General features: G+C 31.0%; 1 protein-coding gene across 1 annotated transcript; it reads right to left on the reverse strand.

The window, feature by feature from the left end:
* Positions 1 to 1,963: 1,963 nt before the first annotated feature.
* Positions 1,964 to 16,556, reverse strand: LOC114333010 (proteasome subunit beta type-5). The gene is made up of 4 exons (XM_028282822.2): positions 16,321 to 16,556; positions 11,470 to 11,668; positions 8,753 to 8,946; positions 1,964 to 2,334 (listed from the first exon to the last, which is right to left on the reverse strand). The coding sequence occupies exons 1-4, from the start codon at positions 16,450 to 16,452 to the stop codon at positions 2,026 to 2,028; spliced, it is 834 nt and encodes a 277-aa protein (XP_028138623.1). The 5' UTR covers positions 16,453 to 16,556; the 3' UTR covers positions 1,964 to 2,025.
* Positions 16,557 to 16,995: the final 439 nt, after the last annotated feature.

Below are 16,995 nucleotides of genomic sequence, written 5' to 3' on the forward strand. Positions count from 1 at the left end.
TTACCTCTTTTACCTTCTAATATAACCTGGAGCTGCTCAAATTCCCTATGGCGCATTACGTGTCCTATAACGTATGACGTCTTATTTTTAGATATGATGTCTTTCTAATTTTTGATTGTATTGACCAGATGAAGATGTGTGTTCATTATTTCCAGTACTTCTTCATTCGTACCCATATAGCACACAACGTCCGATGGACGTCCATATAACGTACATTTAAAGTCCAAACGTCCATGGACCAAAACTGGACGTACTATGTACGTCCATTACGCGACGTCCATTGGACGTTTGATTTCAACGTACATTGGATATCCATTTGTGGTCCATGGAGATTTTACACAAAACGCGACTATTATTATCAGTAATTATATATAGCTTCTTGTTTTAATCAAAGCAATATTATTAGTAGAATACAAGAAGCTTCTAATAAATGTAGTCACATATTTTTTCATCATCGAATTAAAACACTGAACCACTAAAATTATTTTAATTAAACCTATATAATATTAGATAATGATAAAACGATGGTAAACTTTTTCAGAATAACGGAGCTACATCACGCATCGGTAATTATAGAACTTACAATAATTAGACACTACCAATTTAAATCTTAAATGTGCATTTTGTAACTGTTAAATTTCCCGCCAAACTAAATGAGAATCTTCTTGACAACGTTGTCGCTCTTCACGCTATCGGTCGTAAAAGGTAGTATTAGGCAGGTACTTTTAGGGGATTATCGCTGTTAATTGTTGTGGAATACCGAAGGGGGATTTATTTATGATAATTCACAGAATGGCAAACCCGCTTGCAATATACAACCGTACTGACTCTCAACTTCTAAGAAATAATGTTTGGAAGGAAACAGAACACTCAGAACAGAACAGAAATAAACCTCTTTTAATGTGCATGCCTCATAGGGCGCCATTATCTGAATTTTGTCTTTATTAAGTTATTACATACAATATAATACATCCTGTGATATCTTTGTTTGCTGTTTATCGTGCAAGTGCAGTCGTGCATTAATGAAGTTCCTCCTATACATAATAAAGAGAAATAAAAAAGGTGTTTTGTGTAATATTTTAAAGTATAAGTTTAGTATTATAGGAACTATTTCCTATACCTAAAGGCTTTTTGCAATGTATGTATTCAAAAAATTATGGACACTAGATTGTTTTCTGAAAAGTGCCCTACAAAAATGTCCATAAGACGTACATTGAATGTACATCAGATGTACATTGAATGTACATAAGATGTACACTGAAAGCTTCAACAACGTACACTGTACGTTTGTAGCGGACGTCCAATTTTGTGAACTCTGGACGTTCGTTGGACGTCCATTGTACCTTAGCGAAACGTCCATTGGACGTTCCAATGTACACAGATGTACGTCCATGGGATGTCCATAAAACATACTTGTGCTATCTGGGAACGCATTTCACGCATGTTCGTGAAGCCAGATCTTGCTATTTCAATGCGTCTTCTAATTTCTTTTGAGTGGTCTAGTTGACTATTTAGCTCTTTGCCCGGGTATATGAAGCTTTGAGAACTCTGAAGGGTGATACCATCTTGGGTGTAATTTGTTCATGGCGGTTCTTGTGGAATACCATGATTTTTTTTAGAAAAGTTAATGTCCAAGCCCAGCCTGTGACTTTCTTCTGATAATAATGTTCATTAATATTTTTATGTGTCATCGGCATATCTTACATTCTTAATTATGATTCACGTTTATATTGAATCATATTGAGTACATAAGGAATAATTGTAGGTCTTCTTCTAGGTTGTCCGCAAATACCATGGTATTATCTGCAAACCTGATATTATTTAGCCGGTACCCAAGTGCAGATCATCTGCATTTTTCTTGTAAGAATCGAATCCACACCATATTGCACTACGGGCAGATAAATCTCCTATGAAGTGTCAAGCCATTAGCACCCCTGGACACAAAAAGAAAAAAAAAATAAAACATGTTGAAATTATTTATTTAGAAATTATTACAAATTATATTAATTCAAAAATGACTTAAAATTACTGCCCCGCCAAAGCTTTCTTTTCATCCAAATACTTGTAATGCAAGTCATTACAATCGTTATTATCGATATGTACCCATCCAGTTTCCTTCATATGGTAAACTCTAACAATACCACCAGAGTACGCATCTCTGTGGGTAGCGTGATAAATCGATCTACGGCCCAAATCATATGCTTCTTCGTCCGTAAGATCCCATTTGTACCCAGAGTCTAGTACACCAAAAGCATATATGGAACCGGAACCAACACTGAAAACTTTTCCTGCTGTTCTCAGACCTTCTGAGTCCACGTAATACAATTGTGGTCCCTATAAGACAGAAAACAATTTTTAGAATTATTTACTATTGTTATTAAAAGATGGGTCAAGAAGTATCATTAAGAGCGTAGGCCCATATTTTACGGCTATCCCTACTTTTTCTTTCTTTACACAGCAAATTACGTGTAGTAAAAATCTCACTGGTATGGAGATATAAACATTATTCAACAATGACATTATCATCATTAATTTAGAGATGGCTTTTGAATGTTTTTGGATAACCATTACTTGTATAATCGCTTAAATTATTAATTCAGTTAATTGATATGATTATTTTTTTACTAACCATGTATTCAGTGATTACAGTAATTTATATACTATACAATAAAAACTAATGCTTAATCGAGAAAAGAGGAAACGTGATAAAGTGATTTTTTAATAATACTCTGGGCTAATTAGCAAAATACAAGGAAAAGTTATTTACCAGCAATTTTATTGCTGGAATCGAATCTTACGATTGTATATATTAATAATATAGGTATGCAAAGTCCTCAGATAGTGTGCTACTTTTTTTATAAACAAAATGACGCCTGAAAATCGTGTTTTTTTTTTCAATTTTTGCTCTATAACTCCAAAGATTTTAACTTTACACCAAAAACACTCAAATAAAAATTCACCGTAATTAAATTCTGCATAGAGACGTGTTTTTCCTGATTTACAACGACGAAGATTGTCCCCGGAAAATGCGGGTTTTTCCAACAAAACCTTTAATTTTCAACTAAAATTTTAGATAAGTAATTGTCTATCAATACTTAAATAACTTGCAGCATAAAAGCTCTTTTCGTATAGATTATAATTCCACAAGCCGATGGAAATTGAATGAACAGTTTAGCAAGAATTGAATTGTTAATTAAAAATTTACGGTCGCTATAATAACCACAATAATTCTGATACATAAAAATAAGTATGATTTTTGTATAAAAAGACACTGGACCTATCTAATGTACTTTACAGAATTGAAATTTTACTATTTAAGCGGCCTCAGCAATATTTTAAAATTATAAACAATTTTTTGACTTATGAACAAATAGAATATCTCGGGAAATATTAAATTAAATTATGAAAGCGGTATTGGAAAAAAGCGGCAGGGCGCTTCTTTTAAAAGAAAAACGTTTAATTGTGATGAGTGGTTCCTGAGATACAACCGGTCAAAGTTGACCGGCATTTACGGCAAAGATATAAACAATAGGATCATAATTTTCAAACCATCACCTTTTTATTTTTATCCTCTTTCTTCACACCGATTTTCATATCTTTAAAATAATCATAACATATATTATTATAATAAAATCTATCGATATTACGAGTGAAAATTGCCAAAAATATCAAAAATCAGGTTGGAGAAAATGTAATGTCAAAGTTCAAAATCCGTATACGTTAAAAAAAATGCATTTTCTCGGCTTTCCATGGGGCAATTATCTTTATTCTTTTTTTGTTCTTAAGTAGCTCGAGTAGAGCCATCTAACTAATGCATTACTGAATGTCAAACTTGCTTTTGTTTTGTTATAATATATTAATTTATTTATAAGAAAAGAAAACTACATATTTTTTCCAGTTGTAGACTTTTTTTAGATAAACTTACTACAAGTGTACCTTTTAACGTTAAAAACACAAATATTCTCATTTGAAAGCTGTATAATTATTTAAACAATCTTTATTTAAACAAATTAAAAATTTTGTTATCATAAAATAATTAATTTATTATAACAAAACAAAAGCAACTTTGACATTCAATAATGCATTAGTTAGATGGCTCTACTCGAGTTACTTGGGAACAAAAACAGAATGAAGAAAATTGCTCCATAGGAAGCCGAGAAAATGCATGTTTTTAACGTATACCGATTTTGAACTTTGTGATTACATTTTCTCCAACCTAATTTTTGATTGGAATTTTGCTATTTTGGGCAATTTTCACTCGTAATATCGATAGTTTTTATTATAATAATATATGCTATGATTATTTTAAAGACATGAAAATTGGTGTGAAGAAAGAGGATAAAAATAAAAAAGGTGATGTTTCGAAAATTATGATCCTATTGTTTATATCTTTGCCGTAAATGCCAGTCAACTTTGACCGGTTTTATCTCAGGAACCACTCATCACAATTGAACGTTTTTTCTTTTAAGAAGCATCCTGCCGCTTTTTTTTCCAATACCGCTTTCACAATTTAATTTAATTTAATATTTCCCGAGATATTCTATTTGTTCATGAGCCAAAAAATTGTTTATAAGTTTAAAATATTCCTGGGGCCGCTTATATTCCAATTTCAATTCTGTAAAGTACATTAGATAGGTACAGTGCCTTTTTATACAAAAATCAAAGTTATTCTTATGTGTCATAATTATTGTATAGCGACCGTAAATTTTTAATTAACAATTCAATTGTTGCTAAAATGTTCATTCAATTTCCTTCGACTTCTGGAATTATAATCTATACGAAAAGAGCTTTTATGCTACCAAGTTATTTAATCATTGATAAACAATTACTTATCTAAAATTTTAGTTGAAAAAAGATTGAAGAAATATTTTGTTGGAAAAACCGGCATTTTCCGAGGAAAATTTTCGTCGAAGTAAATCGTGAAAAACACATCTCTATGCAGAATTAATTTACGGTGAATTTTTATTTGAGTGTTTTTGGTGTAAAGTCAAATCTTTGGAGTTATAGAGCAAAAATTGAAAAAAAAAACACGATTTTGGGGCGCCATTTTCTTTATAAAAAAAGTAGCACACTATCTGCGGACTCTGCATACCTATATTATTAATATATACAATCATAAGATTCGATTCCAACAATAAAATTGCTGGTAAATAACTTTTCCAAAAATGGCCTATTCTCTGTCACCTTCTCTGTCTGTATCCTTTGTCACTGTCTTGTCACCACATTCTATTCGACTGAGTGCGTTGTATGACAAAGATAAAGATAGCGAATATACGATTTGGAAAATATCACCACAGATATGGTTTTCACTTTTTTCAAATTGTGGAAAAACTAATAAATATTTTTGAAAAATTTTAATGCAGAATGCATCATTACCGAGGGTAAAAAGTCCCTTAGAATAAACAAAAAGTTTCTATTGAAGGAGATATGTGAAATTAAAAATCACACTCAATTTTCTCTTCTTTTTCACCCCTGTAACTTATTAAAATAAACATTATAGAACTTTTCAAGGACTTTCAACCCTCGGTAATTATGTAATCTATCATTCTGCGTTTAAATTTTTCAAAAATACTTATTAGTTTTCTCAGTATTCGAAAAAAGTGAATGTATTTAAATAGCATTGGAGCCGAAAGTTTGAGCCTATCCCCTTAAATCAGTGTGGTTTGGGAAACAAAGTAGAATTGTACACGAAAATGATGCAAATGTCGGTTCGCTAAACTCAGACGCAACTTTCTAGTGATTTTAGTAATTTTTTTTTTTGGAAAGTTAGGTTGCCAGACTCGACTGGAAATTACTACACAACCCAACATACGTGCGCATAATCAACATTATTAATAGTAAACAGACATAAATAACATAAATCTTTATTACAAGCAATAATTATTTATTTACACCATTATAATGTATTGATAACAAATAAGAAAATTATTTATTGTACAAAATAAAAATATTTTGTAGAAATAAACTCCTCAAAACTTTATGAGATTAGTAGACACTCCCACTATTTCTCATAATTCTTCTTTTTTTAATGAAAGATTAAGTTACTTTCACCAGCTAATAGCGTGAGGTAGGAATTTTTGTGTTGTATGTTTCCTATTCCGAATGTGCCAAAAAAAATCTCGCGAGAGCGAATGCAGTATACAAATGCTATATTGCTCTGAACAAACAAAAAATGCACACAAAATATAAAACTAGGGTCATCCCATAATTTGAATTAATTTCACAAATTATTATTCTTTTTTAACTAAACTTACGTGCATAGAAATCGGCCCACTTAAAAATTTGGTCATTTTTGATGTCTCATATTTCCTAAACCCGTTGACCGATTTAAGTGATTTTTTGAACATGTTATAGCCTGATTCTTTAACAATACCACTGCAATAATATTGTTGCTAAACAGGTACATTTTCTTTGTATACCGGGTGTACCAATCAAACTGTGTTTTTTTTATCAAACTTCGCATCACCCTGTGGAATATTCTAGCATTTATAAAATACTGAAATTAAAACTCAACTACAGCCTCAGGTTTTCTTAACATTCTGTTTTTTGATTCATTCGTTTACGTTGAATAATAAAAAAGTTAGGTGCTTTAACAACTAGACATGTTCTTCATCAATACACGGTGTTTTTAAATAAGTGCGACAAACTTTAAGGGGTAATTCTGCATGAAAAAATAATGACAGTTGGCTTTATAAACGTATGACCGCAAATGTTTCGTTTCCTAGATAGTTGATTTATTGCTTTAAAACCAGTTGAGATATGCAAATGAAATTTGGTAGGTTTTAAGAGATAGTTATTGCGGATTTTTTGACATAAAATTAAGAATTTTATATTCACCATTAGCGTGCATACAGGTAATATGATCGGTCATATTACACGTATGAGCGCTAATGGTAAATATTAAATTCTTAATTGTATGTCAAAAATGTGCAATAACCACGTCTTAAAACCCACCAAATTTCATTGGCATATCTCAACCGGTTTAAAAGCAATAAAATAAATCCTCAGTTTGTAAAAAAAAATTCAACATCCCGTATCTCGGAAACGAAAAATTTGCGGACATACGTTTATAAAGCCAACTGTCAATATTTTTTCATGCAGAATTATCCCTTAAAGTTTGTCGCACTTATTTAGAAACACCGTGTATTGATGAAGAACATGTCTAGTTATTAAAGTACCTAACTTTTTTATTATCCAACATAAACGAATGAATAAAAAAACAGAATGTTAAGAAAACCTGAGGCTATAGTTGGGTTTTAATTTCAGTACTTTATAAATGCTAGAATATTCCACAGGGTGATACTAACTTTGAGAAAAAACACAGTTTGATTGGTATGTACACCCGGTATACAATGAAAATTTACCTGTTTAGCAACAATATTATTACAGTGGTATTTTTAAAGAATCAGGCTATAACAAGTTCAAAAAATCACTTAAATCGACCAACAGGTTTAGGAAATATAAGACATCAAAATGACCAAATTTTTAAGTGGGCCGATTTCTATGCACGTAAATTTATTTTCGGTTCTAATAAGTTTACTAACGATAACGAATTGGTTAAAGAAAACAATGTTTTTGTCCTTCAAAGTTTATTGAAAGTAATCCCTCTTCTGGTGAATGAGCTTACTCAATACGAGTATACATTTTAATTAACACATTTAATCTTATAAAATCCTAATACGACAAGTCACGCAATGTGTCTGGTACGGTTTCGACACAGTTTCAATATGTAAACATTGAATGACGTCATATAAACGTCATTTTATTTTGTTATACCTTTCTTATAACAGCCCCAGAACGACTGAATCGAATTAGCTAATTTCGATTTTAAAACATTTGTAGAAGTCCAAGGAAGGTCTAAAAGGTGAGAAAATGTAAAATTGTAAAGAATTTACTAAAAACCGCAATGTTATTGTCATATACACACAGTTATATTATTATACTCCTTTAGATTTACGTCACGAAAACTGCGGCCAACTTTGCGTCTATATACTTTTTTACATTTCCCGTGAAATCCATGCTTTTGGCACTTTGTTTGATCTAAATATGGTATATAGAATTGGTTCATTAAATTTATGATTATTAAAATGTATTGCATTAATGCACAAACTTGAATTTTCAACTTCATCGCAGAGAAAATATTGAAAAATAGTTTTTATTATTGTAAGTAAACAATGTTTTAAAATTATTTTTAATTATAAACATATTTTCTGTATATTAACTTTCAATATTGTCAAAAATAGAGATATTCTTCAGCAAGGAGCACATTTTTTACACACTTCCTATACACATAATAAAATTTGATATTTGATGGGATATTGTAAAGATCTTCTTCCTTAGACTTCTACAAATATTTTAAAATCAAAAGAAGCCAAACCAATCCAGTCCTTCTTGAGTTATAAAATAAACAGAATATAAAAAAAATAAGAGTCAGAAAAAAATCGAGGGTATCAGATAAAATTGGAGGGTGCCAGAAAAAATTGAGGGAATCAGAAAAAAATGGAGGGTGTCAGAAAAAATTGAAAGAAGATACGATATAATATTGAGTGCAGTGACTTTAGAAAACAATTAATTGTATTCCCTGTCGCATGGAGATGAGCAAAATCACTAGTTTTATATAAAAAACAGAATTTTGTAGAGGTTATGTGTATATAAACTTATCTACGTTTCCTATGAGATATAAGAATGTTTTATAGTTTCTTCTATAACGTGAAAATATAAATGATGTAATTTAAACATTTTAAATACTCACCCTTTTGTCCCATCCAGCTAACATCATACCCATTGACAATCCCATTCCTTTATAATTGTAAACCATATTTGCCATTAATTTAGAAGCAGCCGCTACTGAAATCCGTTCTCTATTTCTGAGTTCATACATTCTACACTGCTTGGCCAAAACTCTGTCCCAATAGACACAATCTGCTGCGCCTCCAGCCAGAGTACCTAAAAGAAATTATGTTGATATTTTCATTATATCGATGGTTGAAAGGTAAAAGGTTGTAACCCACAAATCAAATTTTTTCAGGAAGTAGAAAAAAGTCCCATTTAAGTAATTTTATTAAAAATTAACCTAATAATTATTTTCATTAATTTGTAGATCAATAATTCAGAACAAAAAAAACGTGGTTTTAGCATTTTTAACACCTTGGCTGAGTTGAACACTATCAAATCAAAATTTACAATTCTGGACCTTGGAGGTAAACTACATTATGTTGACATGGTGTTGTTTTGAATAAGTTCCTTTCATCCATATTTTATTAGTCATATTGTCTTTCAATAAATTATGGAATATATCAGATTTTTATAACATTCTAAAGGCTGTATGACACTATGCATTTTCTTGTATCATTTCTAATATCGTTTCTGATATGTCAAAAAAATGTATACTGTCATACAGATACAAGAAACGATATATCAGAAACGATACAAGAATTTGTGTCAGGCACAGATTCTTATACAAGAAATGCGCCAATTTCTGCGCAAAGAGCAAAAACGTAAAACCAGCTGGCGGCTGCTGGTAAAACATCTAAATGTCATAATGGCGGCTGAAAATGAGATCATATGATTTATGTCTTGATGAATTTATTTTTGTTTTTGTAGGTATTATTTATAAATCTTTTATTGATACTTAATATACCGTTTGGTATGGACTACTGTTCTACTAATAACCATATATTTAGCTCCTAGTAAAGTTCAAACTATGTATAACTTTGGGTTTCATGTTGCATAATTTTTTAATAGAGGAAAATACAATAGTTCCTAATTTGGATCAAACTGAAGATAATTCTAATGCAAATATTTTAGCACAAATATCAAAACAAATTAAAAAACACAAATAATCAACAGTAAACGTAAAAATTCTGGTTAACATTAAAATGGTAAATTTATGTTTTTAAAAGTTTATAAAATCCTTAAAATCAGCTGTAGACGCAGTACTACCAAATTACCATACCAATTGTAACATGACAGGGTGACAAACAAAATTTCGACCAATACAATTTTCGATACAAGAACTTGCATAGTGTCATACAGGGCACAAATGTACATACAAGAAACGATACAAGAAAATGTATATCAAAAACGATATCAGAAACGATATTAGAAATGATACAAGAAAATGCATAGTGTCATACAGCCTTAAGTGATCTAGACTTTGTTGCAAACACACGCTAAACAAAGTTGCTCGAAATGACATAGTGTAGTTTACCTCAGAGGTCCAGAATTATTGTCAATTGCCAGTAGATAAATCAATCACCAACCATCATTCTATGACTGTCTTTGTTCAATGCATGGTTTTGTGTCTGGACAGGCAGCTTAAATTAATAGTTTTAGTTTCTGTGAGTAGGACAGAGAAGTTATATACAAAATAGTTAGTGAATAATTCCATAAAGTTCCAGTCATTTGGGATGGCACTAATTTGCATATTACCTATACGCTGTGAGCTCGTACGTAGAGGGGATATTTATAAATTCGCGAGCGCCAGTAGTGGCAAGTCTGCAAACGTTTACCAGAAATTTGACATAAATGTCAAAGTGATTAATTTAAAATTAAAATTAAAAACATTAATTATAAAAAATATTAGTTGGTCAAATCTGTGGTATATATTTTTACCTTAAATATACTTACGTTTTAAATACTGAATTTACGTTTTTTTAATGTTCCGTAATATGTAATTATAAATTAATCTATTAATCTTAGCGCCATCTACACGATAATTGTGAAAGTATCCGAAGTAAGAAATTAATATTTCATCAATAGAACGTCAAAATGATTAGCAAAATCTTAAAAAAATCTATTACAATTTAATTACTTTTTAGCGTTGTAAATATTAAGCGATAACAATTAAATAATAAATTTAACAATTACTGGTGAAAGTTGAATTAGTAATCCGCCAGGAGCGACACCAACGAAGCTCAGAGCGTATAGCACTTGTACAGAAGTCAAAATTTGAAGTTTTTCTTAAGCCACCCCTTAGCATTAAATAATTTCAATATTCAGTAGCAAAATTCAACCTCCGAGATGTTGAATCAGGTTTATGTCTTAGCGTAGTAAAAAAAAACAATAAATAATAATAATAAAAAAAATTTATAAAAAAACAAAAATATAATAAAAAAAATATTTACAACCAAAACAGTGTATTATTTAGATAGTAGTATGTTAGTTTGTTATGTACATATTTACAGTTGGAAATACAGAAAAAATTCCTTTGGTTGAAAAAAACAATTTGTTTGTAAAATAAAATGTCTAGCTAATTGGCTCGGCCAAGACCATCAAATTAACAAAAAAAAAATTCAATGTCATTAACCATTCACCAACTTTAAAGACGATTCTTAGACCATTTTTCCGAAATGATGGGACCTTTACTTATGTAAATATCCAATGGATCAACTGTAGGTACATATGTACAAAATTACTTTTAACAGCACTTTTAGCAATTTATAACTATCAGTATTAGCATAAACATACCTAACAGAAAATCATTGATTTCTACAATTTTCTTCATTGTTTGTGAACCAATAAACTGGCCTCCAGTAGCTCTGGAATCTACTGCAAGTACAACTCCTCCCTGATACATGAATCCCAAGGTTGTGGTACCATGATCAAAATTAATTTTTAGAGCCTTTCCAGTATCATCTTTTGTAAATCTAGATAAGTTGGTGGCAGGCTAAAAAAAATTAAAGTTAAGAAAGTCTGATCCTGATTATTAATTTGAACTTGGAAAATACCTCTTCGCTACCAATAGTGTTAAAAAATTACTGAAACAACTCAATTTTACTAAAATTGGCTGGACATTATAATGCAGCCAATGAGGTTATTTCGCTCCGAATTCAATCCTACTACATCAATTTATCGATGTAGTGGGTAGTATCGATATTTTCCATACTACACAAGAAACAAAGTCTACCATATATACTATGGTGCTTTTATCTTGGAGGCGGTTGACGCCCCTTCAAGTGGGTGGGAAATTTTTTGGTCAAAATAACCACGGAAGTGGCTATAGAACCTTACTCGAAACAAAAACTGTTCTATAATTTTTTTTGAAAACTCAATACTTTTTGAGTTATTCTTGGTTGAAAATTGGCCATTTTCGTTGAAAAATGACACTTTTCGGACGGTTTTTTGCGAATATCTTAAAACCTATGCATCTAACTAAAAAAACTATATAAAATATTTTTGTAGCTCATAAAAAAAAGCAAAGAGATGATTCGTTTCTTCATAAATCTTCTGGTTATAACACAAAAAGAGATATTATGGTAGGTACAAATAGTTTGTTTTTTTGGTGCATGCTCAAATCAGTGTATTCAACTTAAAATAACAAAGAAACAGTTGATTTTAGATGTATAATGCTATCAATACCTTTTGTAATGTTTGAAAATACCTTTAAAATGAGCATTAAATGTCGATTATATTCAAACTAAGCGAGATATCCTGAAAAAAAAAATTGATGACTAAAATGTATTTTAAGAAAAAAATGAGAAGTACAGTTACGGTCACTGAATAGTTTACACCTTAATTTTTATATTGGTATACTGTAAAATTGCAGTGTCGTACGGATTTGATAAATGTCAAAGTCAAAAAATTTTAAACAGTTAGTGCTTGTCAGAAGTTTCGCGAGTGTTGAAAAATAAAATAAAACGCTATCAAATTCCTCCAAAATAGTTAGAATGCATTTAAATGATGCGCAAAAAGCAACAGCAATTGCCAAACACGAAGAAGGTTTGGTCTAAGGTTACTGATGAAAAAGTATTTCAGTCATATAGCCATGGCCGAGTAAAAGTTTATAAGATGGGAAGCAATTGAGCAGGCATGTGAAGAGTTTGGTGACTATAATATGAGGGAATTGGTGTTATCTATCTATGAACAGAAGACTGCAAAGTTGTATTGCAATAATGGGACTTCCACCAAAAATTAATTATTGTTTATTATTTATCATCGTTTGTCATTATTTAATGTAAAATAGATGTAACATAAAATGGTTATTTTAAAACCAGACTTCCTTATTTTCGTTATTAAGACCATAATCTATTTTAGTCAAAAAAACTTCTTTCTATACTTTCCATTTTGTTAAGTTTTGTAAAATATATTTACGAGTATAATATTTAGGTTTTTTAATTCTAATCAACCTATTCTAGGTACACCACTGGCAACGTCACTTTGACGTAAAAGGTGCGTTTAAACGAGGTAAAAATAAAGAAATTGGCTCCTAAATACGTAAGCCTGTAAACTATTCAATGACCGTAACTGTACATTTAACCCCTCATCCAACAGAATTTAAATGCATCGTTTTCCTTCTACAATACCTTTTCTTGGAGTGTTATTTCTAAGTTCAAAAGATGGACGGGTTTAAAATGAATGGTTTTTGATCAAATTATAGAGCGCATTTTTACATGATCTCAAAAATGTTCCTTTCTCCATGTAATTCGAAAATGATAAAAGATACGATAAAAAAAGATACCGTACAAAATAGGGTTTTTCTAGGTAAAAATTTTGTTTTTTTTTATTACTGCGTGTCTTATCATTTTCAAGTTAATGGAGAAAAAGGAAGATTTTTAAGGAAATTTAAAAACGCTTTATAATTTGATCTTATTTTTTTCAAGAACCATTCATTTTAAACCCATCCAACTTTTTGATGATAAAAATAACACTATAATAAAAGGTATTGTAGAAGGAAAACGATGCAATTAAATTCTGGTGGATAAGGGGTTAAATATACTTCTCATTTTTTCTTAAAATACATTAGTCATCAATTTTTTTGCAGCATATTATCTCACTTAGTTGAATATGATTGACATTTAATATTACTCATTTTAAAGGTCTCTTCAAGCACTACAAAAGGTATTGGTGGCATTATACACCTAAAATCGACCATTTATCTGTTATTTCAAGTTGAAAACACTGATTTGAGCATGCACCGAAAAAACAAACTCTTTTCACCTACCGTATCTCTTTTTGTATTATAAATAGAACATTTATGAAGGAACGAATCTCTTTATTATTTGAGTAGGGTCATTCCAAAGTGAGTCTTATCCATTTTTTATAAAAATTAAGTTGGCACTGAATATCGCTGTAACATTGATTTTGACATACTATTATAACAAAATACTGTTGCAAATCGCTTCTTGTTCTATATAAGTCTAAATATTGCGCATCTTTCCAAAATGCGCGTTATCCACGAGCAGTGTCATCTCAAAGCGAACCTTATCCTTTCCAGCCAATGGCTGCCTCCGATTTTTAGCCACGTGATCGTTTTGACGTTTTAACTTGCATGATTAGGTTAGATTGTTTTACTGTTTATTATGGAAAGAGTGTAAATTCTTTATACTTAATTAGTGAAGTAAAACCTAATTGTTGTTCTTACCGACAAATTACGTGTTTAATATTTTAAACTGTTATGGAAGAAGCACCTAAAGAAGTACTAAAAGGTTGTGGCAGAAAGCAGATTTCTAATCCAAAACTGTGGGCAAAAATACAAAAAAAAAATAACAGGTAAAGACGTTTTATTAGTTTACTATCAAATCTGTGCTATAAATAACTAGTAATTCGATAAAACTGTTTATTCAAGTATTATTTTTTCTGTATTGCTTATATCAATCCAATCAATCGTTTGTTTCAGATATGCAGCAAAGAGAGATTACTGCGAAAGTTATTTTCCAGAACCTGCTGAATTAAGAGTTTAATAACTAAAAAATGTGTTTAGTGTTTTTGTTTTTAGCTTATGTGACCATAACATTATTGTTATTTTAGCCAAAATCTGTTTTAGGTATAAGATTATTGTTTCGAATAAAAATATTCGTGCACACTACTTCCTTTGTCTACATTATTGTTATTCCAAAAAGCGTCTTATCCACTGCGTTGTTCCAAAGTGCGTCTTATCCAAATTATATTTAGTTTTTTTGAGCTAATGACGCAAAAACGATTTGAAAAACCGTAACGAATACTAATGTTATGAATTATTAATGAACACTAAAAAGTTTCTTACAAAAAAAAACCATCTGATAATAAAAAAATGGTTTTTTCTAATTCTTCAACATTTTTCTCGAAGGGATAAGATTCACTTTGGAATGACCCTACTCATTTATAATCTAAAAAATGTTTTATATAGTTGTTTTAGTTAGGTAGATGCATAGTTTTTAAGGTGTTCGCAAAAAACTGTTTGTAAAGGTGTTAGTTTCAATGAAAATGGCCAACTTGCAACCACGAATAACTCAAAAAGTATTGAGTTTTCAAAAAAAAATTATAGAACAGTTTTTGCTTAGAATTGGGTTCTCTAGTCACTTCCGTAGTTATTTTAACCAAAAAATTTTCCACCCCCGTGAAGAGGTGGGAACCGGCTCGAAAATAAAAGCGCCATAATATATAAGGTAGACTTTGAATTAAGAGATAAGTAGAGGCAATTCCCAAAATTTCATTAAAATCCATGCAGTAGGATAGAATTCGGAGGTAATATCCTGTTCTTGCTCTCATTGCCTGGCGTATTACTAGAATGCCAGGTAATGAGTACATGAAACGATTTGACATTCTCAAACCTAGAAGGTAGAAGTAGAGGATGACTGCATAGAATAGAATCATAGAAGATGGATCGATGATGTCATTGTGGAAGGAGAGCTTAAAGGCCCATTTATACATACCCGGGCCGTGTCTGTTCTGGGTCAGTGCCGAGTCCGGGTATTTTTATTGTGATATTCACATACAACCAGGTTGTGGCAGTGTGCGTACCGGGCCAAATAAGAGAGGAAAATGTTATTACATATCTCTGTGTAAAAGATAGTCGAAAATATTTCGGCTTGGATAGAAGATCTCACCTCACAATATCTATTGCTTGTCTGTTTTCCAGCAGTCACGTTCACAAAACAATAAAATTGTGTTTATACAAGTCCCTGCGATCCGTGTCATTTTCGTGCATCGCCAGTGCCGACAGCAAAAATATCGGCTGGGATTAATTTCAGACCGGGCCCAGACGGGCCCCGTCCGGGAAACGCCAATGTATAAACATGCTCATAAGAGTACATATTGTTTTTTTTTTAGACCGGGCCCTGTCTTAACACGGAACGGACACGGCCCTGATATGTATAAATGGGCCTTTAGGCTCTAAATGGTCAGAAGATGGAGGGAATTTGCTAAGAATCTACGAGAGTGGCGACACTTCTATTTCTTGGCGAGCACGCCAAAATCCATGAAGGATTGTGAAGCTAATTGTGAGCATGATAAATATTAGTGCTGATTATACCATGGATATGAAAATGAAAATAGTTTTGACTGTTAATTCATATAAAGTTAAAGCATAAACGTAATTAAAATTGCCATTATTTTACTTACACTTTCAAAGGGGGGCACTTCTAGATTCATGTTACTATTGAAATTAGTGCAAAATTGTTGTAAATCATGTTTATACAATCTACTCTCGTGTGAGCCGTAGTCTGACAAGCCGCATATTTCCGCTAAACTCATTTTTAATTTATGAATCGCACTTAAACAATACTTTTCAAAAATATTTTAGTTTCCGCACAATGATGAAGATGAATAAACAGAAATTGAAAATGTCAATTGTCATGCGTCACTTGTCACTTGACCTCTGACATAAATGACAGCTTTTTATTTTTTCATGTTTTACCAACTTCTGCTGATAAAATTTTGTGAATAAAGTTTTCACCAAATATATAATTTAAACTTGCTTTGCATTTTTTAAATTATTTAAAATTAATGTTTACAATCATATAAGCAAAATAATAATTGTCAACTTTATTCTAATTCGAATAATGCTCTTCTTGGATAGGCAACGAATATATCAAACCTGCGTAATACAAGTTGCATAAGCTGGCTGTAGTCAGTTTTATAATAAATTATAGGATTATAATTATTAAGCTGTCATGCATGATGAATTCTTATTATAAAATAATTTATATCTGTTGTAAAAAAAACTAGGAAAAAATTAATGAGTGCTGTGGCTTTTAACAAGTTCTGTGAAGAATACAGTGTTGTAGAGAAGAATAA

This window comes from Diabrotica virgifera, chromosome 4, assembly GCF_917563875.1.
Source record: "Diabrotica virgifera virgifera chromosome 4, PGI_DIABVI_V3a".
NCBI lineage: Eukaryota > Metazoa > Arthropoda > Insecta > Coleoptera > Chrysomelidae > Diabrotica > Diabrotica virgifera.